The 15,006-nt window shown below is 36.2% G+C and overlaps 1 protein-coding gene and 1 pseudogene across 1 annotated transcript in view; one reads left to right on the forward strand and one right to left on the reverse strand.

Moving 5' to 3' along the window:
- The window catches only part of LOC149425605 (choline/ethanolamine transporter flvcr2a-like), a 50,112-nt gene extending 37,624 nt beyond the window's left edge, over positions 1-12,488 (reverse strand). Inside the window, exon 1 of the mRNA XM_089650801.1 lies at positions 12,264-12,488. Within this exon, the coding sequence (XP_089506927.1) occupies positions 12,264-12,488 (225 nt within the window). The remainder of the gene's footprint in view (positions 1-12,263) is intronic.
- A 1,491-nt stretch (positions 12,489-13,979) lies between these two features.
- Positions 13,980-14,090, forward strand: LOC149425606 (U4 spliceosomal RNA; annotated as a pseudogene).
- The last annotated feature ends 916 nt before the right edge of the window (positions 14,091-15,006 follow it).

Here is a 15,006-nt window from a genome sequence, read left to right on the forward strand (position 1 = left end):
AATTTAAAATCTGTACCGGGCGGAAACAGAAAAAAAACAAAAACACTTCCTTGCCTGCAGAGAAACCCGAGAGTGGGCCTGATCTCTCGGCAGACGACAGTCACAGTTTTCCGGAGTGAAATTGTTTGGGAATGGTTTCCCTTTAATCGGAGTGGCGAAGTCTAGTTTTATAGAGTCGTATAAATGGAGTAAAATACGAGGTTCCATAGTGGAATTGGTTCCGTGGCTAGTTCGAATATTGTAACCACGCGGCATCATGAATCGCAAACGGAGTCAGACGTGTGATCTGCTTGAATCCGACCCATCCTTTATGGGATGAAGAAGCCAGTGGCTTGAAATGTTGTGCCCGGTTACCGGAAGCCTAAGGATGGTATTCTTTCTCGCGGTTTGGCACTACGCCGACCGCATTTTCACCAGGGCCGTAGGGAGGCCTATTTTTCCTTGCATAAAGGGAATCCTCGCCAGGATACACGGATGAGACCGCGGGCACCAGATTCCTCTTCCTCAGTCGCCAGATTGCCAGTTTCCTGCCACGGACAGTCGCCAAGAGGCGGAACTGACTCTTCCTCTTGCTCCGTCTGGAGCCCCCTGGAGCTCAGCCTGATGAGGTGCTGCTCCAGCTCGAGTGGGATGTTACTTAATTAGCTAGATAGATAAAGCGTGGTCGGAACCTTGGGGGTAAGCTTGTATCTGGCTTTTATTATATTGTTTTCGTTATAACTCACACGGTAGAGTGTATAGACTTGTATTGTATTCGAAATAATATACATTAATGTTACTCTAAACCTTCTTTCCTTGACTCTAAATTACACATTGTAACCTGACACATTTCTGGTTTCGAACCCAACCCCCTGAGAACCCTGGGATCACAAACATTCTTGTGGGTATCTGACCCTCAAGAATTGGCGCTTCCAGTACTGGATAAAGTTTGTGATTCCACATTCATTATTATAACCTGAAATGTCTGGTGAGTATTGTAGGTTGCACGTAGCAGGTAACCATAGCAACTACTCTACGTAGCAATTGGCGACCCACTTAAAACACGGCTATAAATGTGTCAGGATTGTGTTTTTTTTGGATGGTTTAGGGTTATTTTGTTCTCTTGGAGCTCTGATACATAACCTAAAATGTTAACCTTGTTTGTTAAATGTTAACCCGATAACTGTAAAAGTGACAAAAGTGAAATTGTTATCGCATGATTGTATGAATTTCTTATGTGCGTTGTTTTAAGGAATTGTGTGAATGGGATTATAATTAGGGATCATTCCTCCTTTATGGTGCCGTTAAATAATAAATTGAAACATGTTTATTCATTAATGCAGTTGACAACTGAATATTATTATACACAAATAACAACACATATCGAAGTAACGGGAGTCGGTTCATTGCCATTAGTTCATAGCATGGGTTAATAGCAAATAATTTCAAATAAAAAAATGTATATTCTAATTAGGTAATTGTTTTCATTTTGAAAAGTGATTCTTTTTTTTTATTCTCGTGTGGATTTAATACGAGAATAAATAATATTCTACGGAAAAATATAATAATATAAATATAATAATAGTACGGAAAAACCAGGGCTGGCAAAAGAAATAAATATTTTATCAAGGTTGCCACAAATTTTTTCAAGGTTGCCACAAAATATATATTTTTTTTACCTTATTTATCAAGGTTGCCACAAATATTTTTCAGGGTTGCGAAATTTTTTTTTTATTAATTTTTAATTGGAAAAAGGTACGCACTATACTGATGTGTTTCTATTTAATGTACTTCTTTTGAGTTTTTGCTTTCTAGTATTGTCATAATATGTTATAGACAAGTTCTTTCGGATTTCGGAAACTAACGGTCATCTTCTTTTTCTATTTTATATCAAGTATAACTTCTGACGTCATCATGTCTACTCCAATTCCGAATGTGAACAACGCTTCCAAGGAGGAGCTAATTAAGGAACTAACGGCGCGGTCAATCAGACCAGATAATACATTCCAAGTGTTACGCGCACAAGCGCGCGCTTTTAATAAAAAACAAAAACAAATTTATAATGAAGATTCAGAGATTAATGATTCAGAATGTGACTCCGAAGTTGAAACGACGGGTAATAATTCGGACGGGGAAATAAATAGTGAAGTTAAAGGGAAGGTTACCCTAATTAAAGAAACCAAAATAATTTATAAGGAATCTTCGTCGCGTGGGCTTGGTAACTGGGATTACAAGTTCGATGGTAAAACCTGTGTGCGGGACTTTTTGAGTTTGTTAGATGAACGTTGCAGATCACGGGGCATTACGCACAAAGAAATAGTGAAATCTTTTAATGAAATTCTAGATGGTCTTGCCTTACTGTGGTATAGGTCTATTTACACCCCAGATTTAAAGTGGGATGACCTATCCAAGCTATTAATCAAACAATTCGAGGGAGAGGGTAAACAGCTAGAATTAAAAACAGAACTTTTTAATTTGAAACAGCCTGAGGGTATGTCTGTTTTCGAGTTTACTTTGAGAATGAAGGCCCTCAATAATAAACTAGATGCCAAACTGCCAGAGGCAGAAATGCTGCAATTAGCAATGAAGGCACTACTACCATCATATGCAAACTTACTAGCAGCAAGAGATTTTATCTCTTTCGAAGATCTCTCTAAGGCAGCAACAAAATTAGAATCACTAACTGAAGCTTCAACGTCTTCGTCTTCTAATCAAAAAGTGGTTGAACTACCAGAAAAATCAAGTAACTTTAGAAAGTTTTCGTCTTTCAATAACAAGGCTAGCTTCAATAATAGCCACAACACTTCGACTTTTCATCAAAAACAACAAAGTCCTCAGAATACGTACAAGAATGATGTTTTCACGCGTAAGACGTCTTCTCTTCCAAATAATAAGATTATTTGTGACTTTTGTAAGAAAAGTGGGCATAAGGTAACGGAATGCTGGAAGAAAGCCTCCAATTCTAAAAATGCTAACGTTGGTACCGTACATACTGGTACCAAGAATCACACTAAAAAAAAACTAGCTTGGAGTCAATCTCGACACGCCCCTCCCTGTGCGCAAAGGGAACGGGAGTGGCAGAGTTGGCTCCGACTGGTTCGTCAGTTTTTGTCAACACCGTCTTCTGGGGTGGTGGGCCCGCTACCACAGAAGCCGGAGGTTGTGGGAGATAATCGTCCATTCGTTAATATATATATATTAGATAATACGTTTTCTGCTCTCTTAGACAGTGGAGCAACAGTCTCTTGTTTAGGGGGAGATAGTTTTAAGCAATTTGTAGATTTAGGCGTAGAATTAGAAAAAGTTGATTTTAAAGTTAAAACAGCTGACGGTTCGAGTCAGTCTGTTCTGGGTACTTTAACCTTGCCGGTGACGTACAGGACAATCACGAAGGAGGTTGTCTTTTACGTCATCCCATCATTATCACCTGATTTTATCTTAGGAGTCAACTTTTGGAGGCAGTTTCGAATCGCACCGGAACTGTTTCCAGAAGTTCACGAACCTGACCATGAAGGTCACCTTAATGAATTAAGAGCAATACGGCCGGCTTCTTCATTATCTGTTTCTGAGAGTAAAGCTCTTTCGAAAATGATTAATAAATTCGAATCTATTTCTTACGAAAGGAAAGGTCTGGGTTTAACTCATTTAGTAAAACATAAAATCGTTACCAATGGTCCGCCGATTAAGCAGCGCTACTATCCTCTGTCTCCGGCAAGACAAAGGCAACTTGACGCGGAAGTGGACGAGATGCTAAATTTGGGAGTAATCCGTCCCTCTCGTTCACCGTGGTCTAGCCCAGTTGTTATTGTACAGAAGAAGGATGGGACAGGGAGATTTTGCCTGGATTCCAGGAAAATTAATAATGTCACGGTCAGAGATAGTTATCCACTACCTCATATCGCACGTATCTTGGACAAACTTGGCGGCGCAAGATATGTGTCTTCGATAGACTTGAGTAAGGCCTTTTGGCAGGTAGCGCTGGATAAAGACTCTTGCGAGAAAACGGCATTCGTCGTCCCAGGTCGGGGACTCTTCGAATTTACTCGTATGCCGTTTGGGTTAAAAAATGCACCCTCTGAACTCCAAAGACTGGCTGACGCTCTTTTTGGACCTGAATTTGATGATAACGCTTTCTGTTATCTGGACGATTTAATTTTAATCTCGGAAGATTTTAATTCACATATGAGACTACTTAATAAAGTTTTCGAAAGACTGAGAGACGCGGGTCTCACAATAAATAAAAAAAAATCAGAGTTCTGTAAATCGGAGCTTAAGTACTTGGGGTACATAGTAGATTCACAAGGGCTTCGCACGGACCCGGTAAAAATTGAAAGCATTAAGGATTTCCCTATTCCAAAAAACGCGAAAGGAATTCGAGCTTTTATTGGCCTTTCAGGGTATTTTAGACGTTTTATAAAAGGCTTCTCCAGTATAGCCGCTCCGTTAACAAAGCTTACCGGATCAAAGAATGGAGTCAGTAAATTTAAGTGGACTCCAGAAGCTGATAAAGCGTTTAATGATCTAAAACAAGCTCTTATTAGTGCTCCAGTTCTAAGCTGCCCAAATTTTTCTGAACCGTTCGCGATTCATTGCGATGCAAGCTCCGTTGGAATTGGTGGTGTTCTAATTCAAAATATAGACGGTGCCGAACACCCGATCGCGTACTATTCACGTTGTCTTAATACCCACGAACGTAACTATGGCATCACGGAAAGAGAGCTTTTAGCGGTATTAGATTCTGTCACCCATTTTAGACCCTACATAGAAGGGGCTCATTTCACGGTAATTACAGACCATTCGAGCCTGAAATGGCTTGGATCCTTGTCAAACCCAAGTGGTCGTCTGGCGCGTTGGAGCACTCGTCTTTGTCAGTTTTCCTTTGACGTCATCCATCGTAAAGGTACGCAGCATATTGTACCAGACGTACTTTCTCGCATGGATCTCGCGCTAATTTCGGGTCTTGACTCTCAACCTACGTCGGACAAATGGTACCAAAATGCATGGCAAGGTTGCAAGGATTTTCCTCAAAGATTTTCTAACTTCCAAATTAAAGATAACGAATTGTATCGCCATACGAAAACTCAATTAGCCTTACGGGAGGACACTGCTTGGAAGAAGGTGATTCCTCAGGAAAATAGGAAAGCTATTATTTCAGACTCCCACGAGTCGACTCGTTCATGTCATCCAGGAGTTTTTAAAACATATAAAAAGTTACAACTTCGATATTTTTGGCCTAACATGTACAAAGATGTCAAAGAATTTATTAGTCATTGTGCTGTTTGCAAAGCGCATAAAATCAGCACGGCACCACCGAACGGTTTATCTTCTAACCCGAAAAAAGTAACAAGGCCTATGCAGATGCTATCTTTAGATTTGGTAGGACCTTTGCCTCGTAGTTATTCAGGACATACGGTAATTTTAACTTGCGTTGATGTTTTCTCTAAATTCACGTGGTTATTTCCGCTGCGCAAAGGCACCGCGGGAAGCATAGTAAAGAATTTAGAGGAAAATATTTTCCTAGTACACGGTGTACCGAAAACTATTATTTGTGACAACGGGCCCCAATTCATCTCAAAAGAATTTAAGGACCTCCTTAAGAGTTATAATGTTCCACCCCCATTTTATAACTCGTATTATACTCCACAGAATAATGTCGTCGAAAGATACAACCAAACTCTTGGCACCGCGTTGTCAATCCTGGTGGAATCAGACCACCGTAACTGGGCTAAATTTCTGCCACAGGTTCAGTCCGCAATGAACAACACTGTTAATTGCGCGACAAATTATACACCGTACTTCCTTATGCACGGCAGGGAGCAAATTCTCGACGGAGATTTGCACCGTATACCTATAGATAATGGGGAAATTAACTCGGAAAGAGGAGCTTCGCCCTCCGCTTATGCTCAAAGGCTACAGGGTCTAGCAAACATATACAAGCAGGTTTCAGACGCTTTGTTCAAAGCCTACAAGACGGGAGCGAATCGTTATAACTTACGCAGAAGAAACGTCACATTTCAAGTAGGGGACGTCGTGTGGAGACGAAACTTTGTTCAGTCAAACGCATTAAATTACTTCTCTCAAAAATTGTCCCCACGCTTCGTGCAAAATGTTATAATAAAGAAAAAATCGGATTTAGTGTATACCCTGGCAGACCTTACAGGAAAAGTATCTGGCGATTTCCATGTAAAGGATATCGTCAAGACGGACAATGTTCCGGTATAAATTCTTTTCGAACATCAGTGCCTCCGAAGGTCTGGCCAACTTTCGTGAGGATTGATATTATTAATAATTAAGAACTTCGGTTCCTTATTAGAATTTCTAAGCACGGAAAACTTCACCGGCCTGATCAACCGAGTTGAAGAATTCCCATGCCATCTGACAGACTTTGGTCCTGTCATAATTTCATTTCGGAAGAAATGTTTAAATACCTCGCGAGGGCGTTTTTTTTATATATCTGTTATTGTTAATTATAAGCTACTTGCTTAAAACAATTAACCATCAACTCCGGTATGAATGCTCGAATTGAATGGACTAGAAATAAACCTTATTAGAATTAGTAATAATTAATGTAGTATTTATTTATTAGCAATAATTTATTTATTTACTTAAACTTAAGTACACAACAGACTCCAAGTGAACAAATGAACACTCATTTAAAAATATTATGAATTTTGTATAATGAAATTGGCTAATATACCTTAACATGTAGTATGTGTTAGGATATAACATCTTGAAATGTAAGGAGTTACATTCCCACTGTCTCTTTCGTTTCACGATGGTGAAAACAAAGAAGCATTGTCTACAAATTACGTACTTGAACACTGGTTGTTCTCGTTTCATCATTAATATGTAAACGGATATTTTTGTTATTGTTTTACAGTAAATGTCTTGATGGGTCATGAAAATATATTAAAGACTGCACCAAGCGGTGCACTGAACATTTAATCTCATAGTGATAAAATGGAGCTGTTCGCTTTATTGCTGATGAAACGAGACATAACTTACTTGTTTTCCTTTATAAGTACGGTTCTGACTTATAATGTGGAACGATATCCCACCACCGATCCTTCCACATTTTAAGCCACTTCTTTCATATTATGATTCTTGAACCTGATTTTTCTGTATTTTGTCAAGATCAGAACATACGAAGATGTATTGAAACCTTCCGTAGGTTCTGACCTAGGTTTAATCTATAAATGTTAATTTTATTTGTTGCTGATTCTTTGACTTCTCAACAGTCATTTCTGTGTACACACTTGTTGTACTTGTTACAAATAATTTTTTTTTTAATTTTAAAAATTGCATTGCATTAAATCTTGCTACCATGTAAGTAACCTGGGATGTTCCTTTCCTATTGTTTTAGAATTTTTATTATAAATTCTAAGTTTATTATACATAATTGTTGTTACAGTCCTGCGAGACTTATTATTAACAATTTTTTTTTTGAACAACTGTTTACAGAGAAAACCATAAGTTGTTTCATAAAAATATCGATTACGCCTTCGTTACTGTTGGACGTATACCTAGATCACTGCACTAATAATAGTTGCATATCACTTAACCCGATTGCACCTTCTATATTGATGGCTGTATACTGTATTAATTTGGCTCCATTCTTATTCGATGGTTGTTGACTGCTTAACACTCTTGTTGAATTAAGATTGTGTATTTTCATTAACTGCTCTGTTCTTTTGTGTGCACCCCCATACGACCAAGTTAGGTAGATTAGGTAGAAACATCGACAAAGTGTTTTCTTATCTCCTATGGAGAAGTAGAGTCAGTGATAAGTGAGGGTTGCTATGCTCCTTAAAAAGTGTTGCCTGACGGGCTTATAACCCTATTTTGGGTCAGTGATGCATTATCGCATTTGGTTGTATAAAATGAATGTGATAGACAGTCAGTTATTTGGTTAGTTATAAATGTGGCGTCTGTATTAATTAAGTCTTACTTTTATTAATTATGTACTAATTATTTTTATAAATGTAACGTCAACGGTTGTCCATGACGCTAAGTCAATTAGTCTTCACCCAGCATATTCAAGCTGTGGGTGTTGGCGGATCCCGTTCACGTAACATTGGTTGTTATGTTTAGATTAAGTTTTTAAGTTTAGTTCCTACAATATTATAGTTATTTAAGTAAGAATGGCTGCACCGCAATCCTGTTCATCCTGCCTTACGTTCGATGAAGTGCGACCGGATTTGCGGCACGCCCATTCGCTATTCTCACTTTGGTTTAATTTTGTTATATGAATACTTCCTATTGATGGTTATTATTATCTACTGGTATTTTATTGATCACTTTGTTTTTTTTTCTGTTGTAGTAGACCCTTGGACCGACCTAGAAAGAATAGGGTTAGGTTATTTCGACAATTTTATATGTTTGAGGGCAAACATTTGGTGGCGAGGGGGGTAATGTTATGATGCAGGGCTAGACTCCTTTTGTTTTAATATTTTATTCATTAATTTATTCTGCATCATCACATTTATCTTCGCCGATTCTCTAACCTAGTTAGGAACTGGGCGATTGTCGTGGGTATTGGTTTTGGTAAAATTTCGAATCATAATTTAAAATTTAAAATCTGTACCGGGCGGAAACAGAAAAAAAACAAAAACACTTCCTTGCCTGCAGAGAAACCCGAGAGTGGGCCTGATCTCTCGGCAGACGACAGTCACAGTTTTCCGGAGTGAAATTGTTTGGGAATGGTTTCCCTTTAATCGGAGTGGCGAAGTCTAGTTTTATAGAGTCGTATAAATGGAGTAAAATACGAGGTTCCATAGTGGAATTGGTTCCGTGGCTAGTTCGAATATTGTAACCACGCGGCATCATGAATCGCAAACGGAGTCAGACGTGTGATCTGCTTGAATCCGACCCATCCTTTATGGGATGAAGAAGCCAGTGGCTTGAAATGTTGTGCCCGGTTACCGGAAGCCTAAGGATGGTATTCTTTCTCGCGGTTTGGCACTACGCCGACCGCATTTTCACCAGGGCCGTAGGGAGGCCTATTTTTCCTTGCATAAAGGGAATCCTCGCCAGGATACACGGATGAGACCGCGGGCACCAGATTCCTCTTCCTCAGTCGCCAGATTGCCAGTTTCCTGCCACGGACAGTCGCCAAGAGGCGGAACTGACTCTTCCTCTTGCTCCGTCTGGAGCCCCCTGGAGCTCAGCCTGATGAGGTGCTGCTCCAGCTCGAGTGGGATGTTACTTAATTAGCTAGATAGATAAAGCGTGGTCGGAACCTTGGGGGTAAGCTTGTATCTGGCTTTTATTATATTGTTTTCGTTATAACTCACACGGTAGAGTGTATAGACTTGTATTGTATTCGAAATAATATACATTAATGTTACTCTAAACCTTCTTTCCTTGACTCTAAATTACACATTGTAACCTGACACATTTCTGGTTTCGAACCCAACCCCCTGAGAACCCTGGGATCACAAACATTCTTGTGGGTATCTGACCCTCAAGAATTGGCGCTTCCAGTACTGGATAAAGTTTGTGATTCCACATTCATTATTATAACCTGAAATGTCTGGTGAGTATTGTAGGTTGCACGTAGCAGGTAACCATAGCAACTACTCTACGTAGCAACATGCAACGCTTCCCTCATACAGAGACGTAATTGACTGAGTCAGATTCGTATTTACTCCTTACTTGGACAATACCTTTCATAGCTTTTTCCTGTCGACTTGGTTATATGCTTTTTGTAGATCTACAAAGGCACAGAAAAGTTTCTGGTTTTTTGCCAAATTTTCGCCAAGTAAATTTTCTTTTTTTGGTGGAAGTCAAAATGACAGAATCACTGTCAGAAATGTCTACATTTTCCCCGTCTGGGGGGTCCGGAGGGGGATTTGGGGGCTTTGTAGGGGGTCCAGGAGGGAAATCTTCCTCCATTATTCAACAACTACAACAATAGTACGGAAAATGACAGAAGTAAAAAAAGTTTATAAGTATCTGGAAATCACCACCGAAAAGTGATTGCTGGAAGATCAGGATGGAGAAGAAACTCAAGGCACAACACACTTTTTTTGCCAGAAAACAAAAAAATAATGGTTTAAAATTATTTTTAGATAAACCAAAACAAAAGAACTGATGACAGCCAAATGTTATTGTTGCGAGTCCTGCAATACAGATTGAATCAGTGAAAAATATATGGTTCGTAATAGTTTAAGATGTAAAATGTTTCGTATTCTAATAAAAATGTACATTAATTTTCTTAAACTTTCTACTGTGTCATTAATTGGTAATTTCCACTTTACGTTACTGTCTAAAATTACACCAAGGTATTTAACATTAATTTTGACTGTAAGTACAGAGAAGTCGGGTTTACATAGATGTGCATTGATATTACAAATATATGTTTAAATTCTCAGGGATAGCATTTTTATTTAGAGTGAAAGGTATTTTCAAATGTTTTGTCAGTATTTAATGATAATAAGTTTTGGTCGAACAATTTTTTTATCAAGTTTATATCTAATTAGATCGAAAGGTGGAATTCGATCTTTCTTTGAGTTTAAACCCTCGGCTAATAATGTTGTGTCATCAGCATATGAGATAAGTTAAGATGTGATAGGTATTTAAATCGATCTTTCTTTGAGTTTCAACCCAGGTTAAAACCTCGGCTAATAATGTTGTGTAATCAGCATATGAGATAAGTTTAGATGTGATAGGTATATAAAAAATATCATTGGCATAAATAATAAATAGAATAGATACCAGTACAGTTCCCCGCGGGACGACAAAATCCTTGGGTCTGTGAATCGCTGAGAATGCCATTTAACTTGAAAAATTGCTCTTTGTTAAATAAGAAATTTTTCATCCACGTTAAAGCTATTAGCCATTGGTTTCGTTAGTTTTGATATAAGATTAGAATGTGATATACTGTCAAATGCTTTTCCTAAGTCGACAAATATTCCGATGCATTTTTTTATTATCTAATGTTTTATATACATTGTTTTTCAGATGTTAAAGCATCTTGATTGCTCATATTTTCTCTAATCTCATATTGATGTGCTTTTAATATGTTATTTTCTTTAATAAAATTGATTAACTGTTTTTTTACAATTTTTTCAAATATTTTGGCGATGTTTGAGGTAAGAGAAATTGGTCTGTAATTAGTGCTTAGATTAGGGTCACCAGATTTAAATATAGGATTAATAATAGTTTTTTTTAATTTACCGGAATGTTGCCATTTTCGGAGCTAATGTTAATGATGTGTGCCAGTAGTTTGCAAAGTGAGTCATTTCCTTTCCTATATGATCCGTGTTTACATTGTAAATTGTGTTATCGACATCCGTGATTTCGTGTACATTATATTTTTTTGGATTTATGTTAATAATTTCATTGATCGTCTTCCACACCTTTTTGTTATTTGTTTCGAGCAATATTTATTTTTTCTTTATAGAAACTTTCTTTGACTTTCTAGATAATGTAGCATAATAAATTTCGTTTTTTTTTAATGTTCGTATAGTTTATAGTTGTTATTAGGGAATATTTTAGGCTCTTTATAGTTTTTTTCTTTATGAATAATTGATATTATTATTCCATGTGTGATCCAAGGTTTTAATTGTCTAAATTTAGACTTTGAGGTGAATATGACTTTGGAAGATGATGATTTCATATACTTAATTAGGATTAATTCAAAATTAAGTGAACATAGATCAGTATTATTAGAAGACAGAAAAGTTTTTCATATTTAAATATTGAGATTTTGTTGTAATTTTTTATAATCAATAATTGTTTTCGGTAGAATATTGCGAGGCAAATTATTATCCTTAATTTCGTCAGTTTTAAGAGATATAATGCATGTATGACGATCGGTAATATTATTTTTCCAAATTATTGATTTAATTTTAATGAAAATGTAGCTATATTAAATTAAATATGCTAAGGTAAATAATCTAAAATAATAATATGCAACTTCTATAGTTGAGATATTCTTGGGTATAAATTTACTCTCTCAGAAAGAAAAAAATAAAACATGACTCGGAGATTGGTATCTCGAAACCCTTATAAAATAATATTTATACGAAATTCATTTCCACATAATTTTTTTACACTCGTATAAATAAATAATATAATTTTGAGTATTTTTACACTTCGTATCCACAGCATAGTAAGAGAACACTATTCAAAATCGACTCACCATAACTATGCTTATTTACCAGATCTGAATAAGAATAGAACTTCCCAACATTCCTCTTGTAGTCCGTCCCTTATAATATCTTCATGGGAATGACCACGGGTGGAACAATACATAAAAAAACAATGATTGAAGTACATACGTATTTATCCAGGATCCAACCGCAAGGGAAGAAGAGAGGTATGTAGGTTATCATGAAGATCAGCGAAGTCATGTCCACCCACTTGCTGCTGACGTTATAGTAGTCCGTGATGACGTCAGCGATGATGGAATACTGGAGCCACTGAATGGCGTTGGAGGCGGTGCACAGCATGAAGAGACCCAGCATTAGCCATCGTCTCCGGTAAACTTTATACTCAGTCGGCATTTCGTGTACCATTGCTATATCTGAGATATTCTTGTGGTTTTCAAGTGATTCCAGATTTTTCATTGTTGGAAAACTTTTTCTGAGACCCGGTTAAACAACAACAATTATAAAAATACTAAAATTAAGAAAATATGTAAGGAGCAATACTTATATGGAGAAATAATCTTATATAATTAAATAATTATAAATAACAACTTCTAATACTGTTATGACTGACTTATGTCATATAAAATTTCAATTTCTTAAGAGAGTTTTATTTAATTACAGTCGTATTACGTAGTTGAATAATATACGCAAAACAATAAAAACCGGTTATCCAACAACTTACGAATGATAACTGAGTAAAATAAACATATCGTATTGTCACTCAAACATCATAATAAGATTTCATTGCATTGATAAGATTTATATGTGACGAACAACTGATTTTCCTCCAGAGCCAGGGTCGCCCCAAAATCATTTTGAATAGCTTTTTTCACCTTGAAGAATTTTATAAAGCTGTAAGTGTGTCTATTTTATGTTGCGGCATATACGCCTTATTAGTCTCAATGAAATAAACAAATAAAAGTGTTCTGGAAACTCAAATAGTTTTGTTTCAGCAATGAAACCAAACTAAAAGAGTTGCTGTGTGTTGCATAAAATTCTGTCTTTGTTGCCTGGTAATTAAATCATTTTTAATTTGGAGGGGGTAAAAAAGAATCATATAAATAAGTCGTCTAAACGTGATTATAACCATAGTATGAAAATGACCTTGAAAGCCGAAACAGATATAACACAAAATAGTAATGAAATACTGAATTTGTTTGCATCACCAGTAATTACATAACATTATCTTTGCATGCATGATTTAGACTTTTGAAGCAAGGACACTTTTTAAATTTGTTTTCATCACCCGTAATTACATAATATTGAGATTATCTTTGCATGCATGATTTAGACTTCAGAAGCAAGGACACTTTTTGAATTTGTTTTCATCACCCGTAATTACAAAATATTGAGATTATCTTTGCATGCATGATTTAGACTTCAGAAGCAAGGACACTTTTTGAATTTGTTTTCATCACCCGTAATTACATAATATTGAGATTATCTTTGCATGCATGATTTAGACTTTTGAAGCAAGGACACTTTTGAATTTGTTTGCATCACCAGTAATTACATAATATTATCTTTGCATGCATGATTTAGACTTTTGAAGCAAGGACACTTTTTGAATTTGTTTTCATCACCCGTAATTACATAATATTGAGATTATCTTTGCATGCATGATTTAGACTTTTGAAGCAAGGACACTTTTGAATTTGTTTGCATCACCAGTAATTACATAATATTATCTTTGCATGCATGATTTAGACTTTTGAAGCAAGGACACTTTTTGAATTTGTTTTCATCACCCGTAATTACATAATATTGAGATTATCTTTGCATGCATGATTTAGACTTCAGAAGCAAGGACACTTTTTGTAGTAAGTTTAAAAAATAAAATTTAAAAATTTGGCGCAGTAGTGATATCGTAACCAATGAAGTTTATCCGAGGTGCGATTATTGCTAGTTGAAATTTTTTAAATACAATAAAACATAATATTTCTGAAAAATACTTGAAATGAAACTTGATGTTGAAAAAACTGATTTTCTGCAATCGCCCAATTACAAGATATTGCAATACAATGAAATTTTATATAAAATGAATAATTATTGTTAAATTAATAATATATTTAAATTGCGATTCTAACAAAATTAACACAATTTTTTCAAATTTTATATTTACCTCAATGTAAATATTATGTTATGTGAAATGTGAAAATATGTGATAAACGATACAAATTGTGACTCTTCTAAAAATGATGAAGGTATCTATGCAAAATATTGATAAAAATCAAATTAGTGGAAGCCTATCAAAGCAATCTTATACCCGTACATACGTCTCTATGATAAAATGATCGTTATCTATGTAGGTATTATTACAGTTTGTCAGATACGTCATTAATTAATTTTTAAAAATACTTTATTCAAAATTACATTATGAAAACACTTTCCTATCTCGTCAGTAAATATTTATGTATTTTTAATTGTTATTTAATAGATTAATAAATATATTGTGAAATCCATAGTATGCAGCGCAGGACAGCTAGTCACAAACCAGAGAGATATAACCTCTTAATTATGTGGGAATGTATGGCGAGCAATTTGCTGATATAGGTCAAGCCCACACACTATTAGAAATATTCCTTCTATTATTGACCTCGCTGATTGATAATAATAAATAATTGTATTTTGATGATTTTTATAGCGCCGTTTTTGTGTAAAACCACCTAAAGTGTCTCAAGTGTCTCAAGCTATATTAGCAGCAGACACATACCTGGACGGATGACGAACCTCGTGCTGGCACTGTTGGTGGACGCGGTGGACTCTCTCGCTGCAGCAGCTGGTCCAGTTTCTTCACCACCTAGGATTCTTGTAGCAGAGTCTCCATCTTTTATCTTCGTGTCACCTGTTCCTGTACTTCATTTTACTTAAC

This window comes from Hesperophylax consimilis, chromosome 3 (assembly GCF_061612785.1).
Source record: "Hesperophylax consimilis isolate HC1 chromosome 3, BYU_Hcon_1.0, whole genome shotgun sequence".
In the NCBI taxonomy this organism is placed as follows: Eukaryota; Metazoa; Arthropoda; class Insecta; order Trichoptera; family Limnephilidae; genus Hesperophylax; species Hesperophylax consimilis.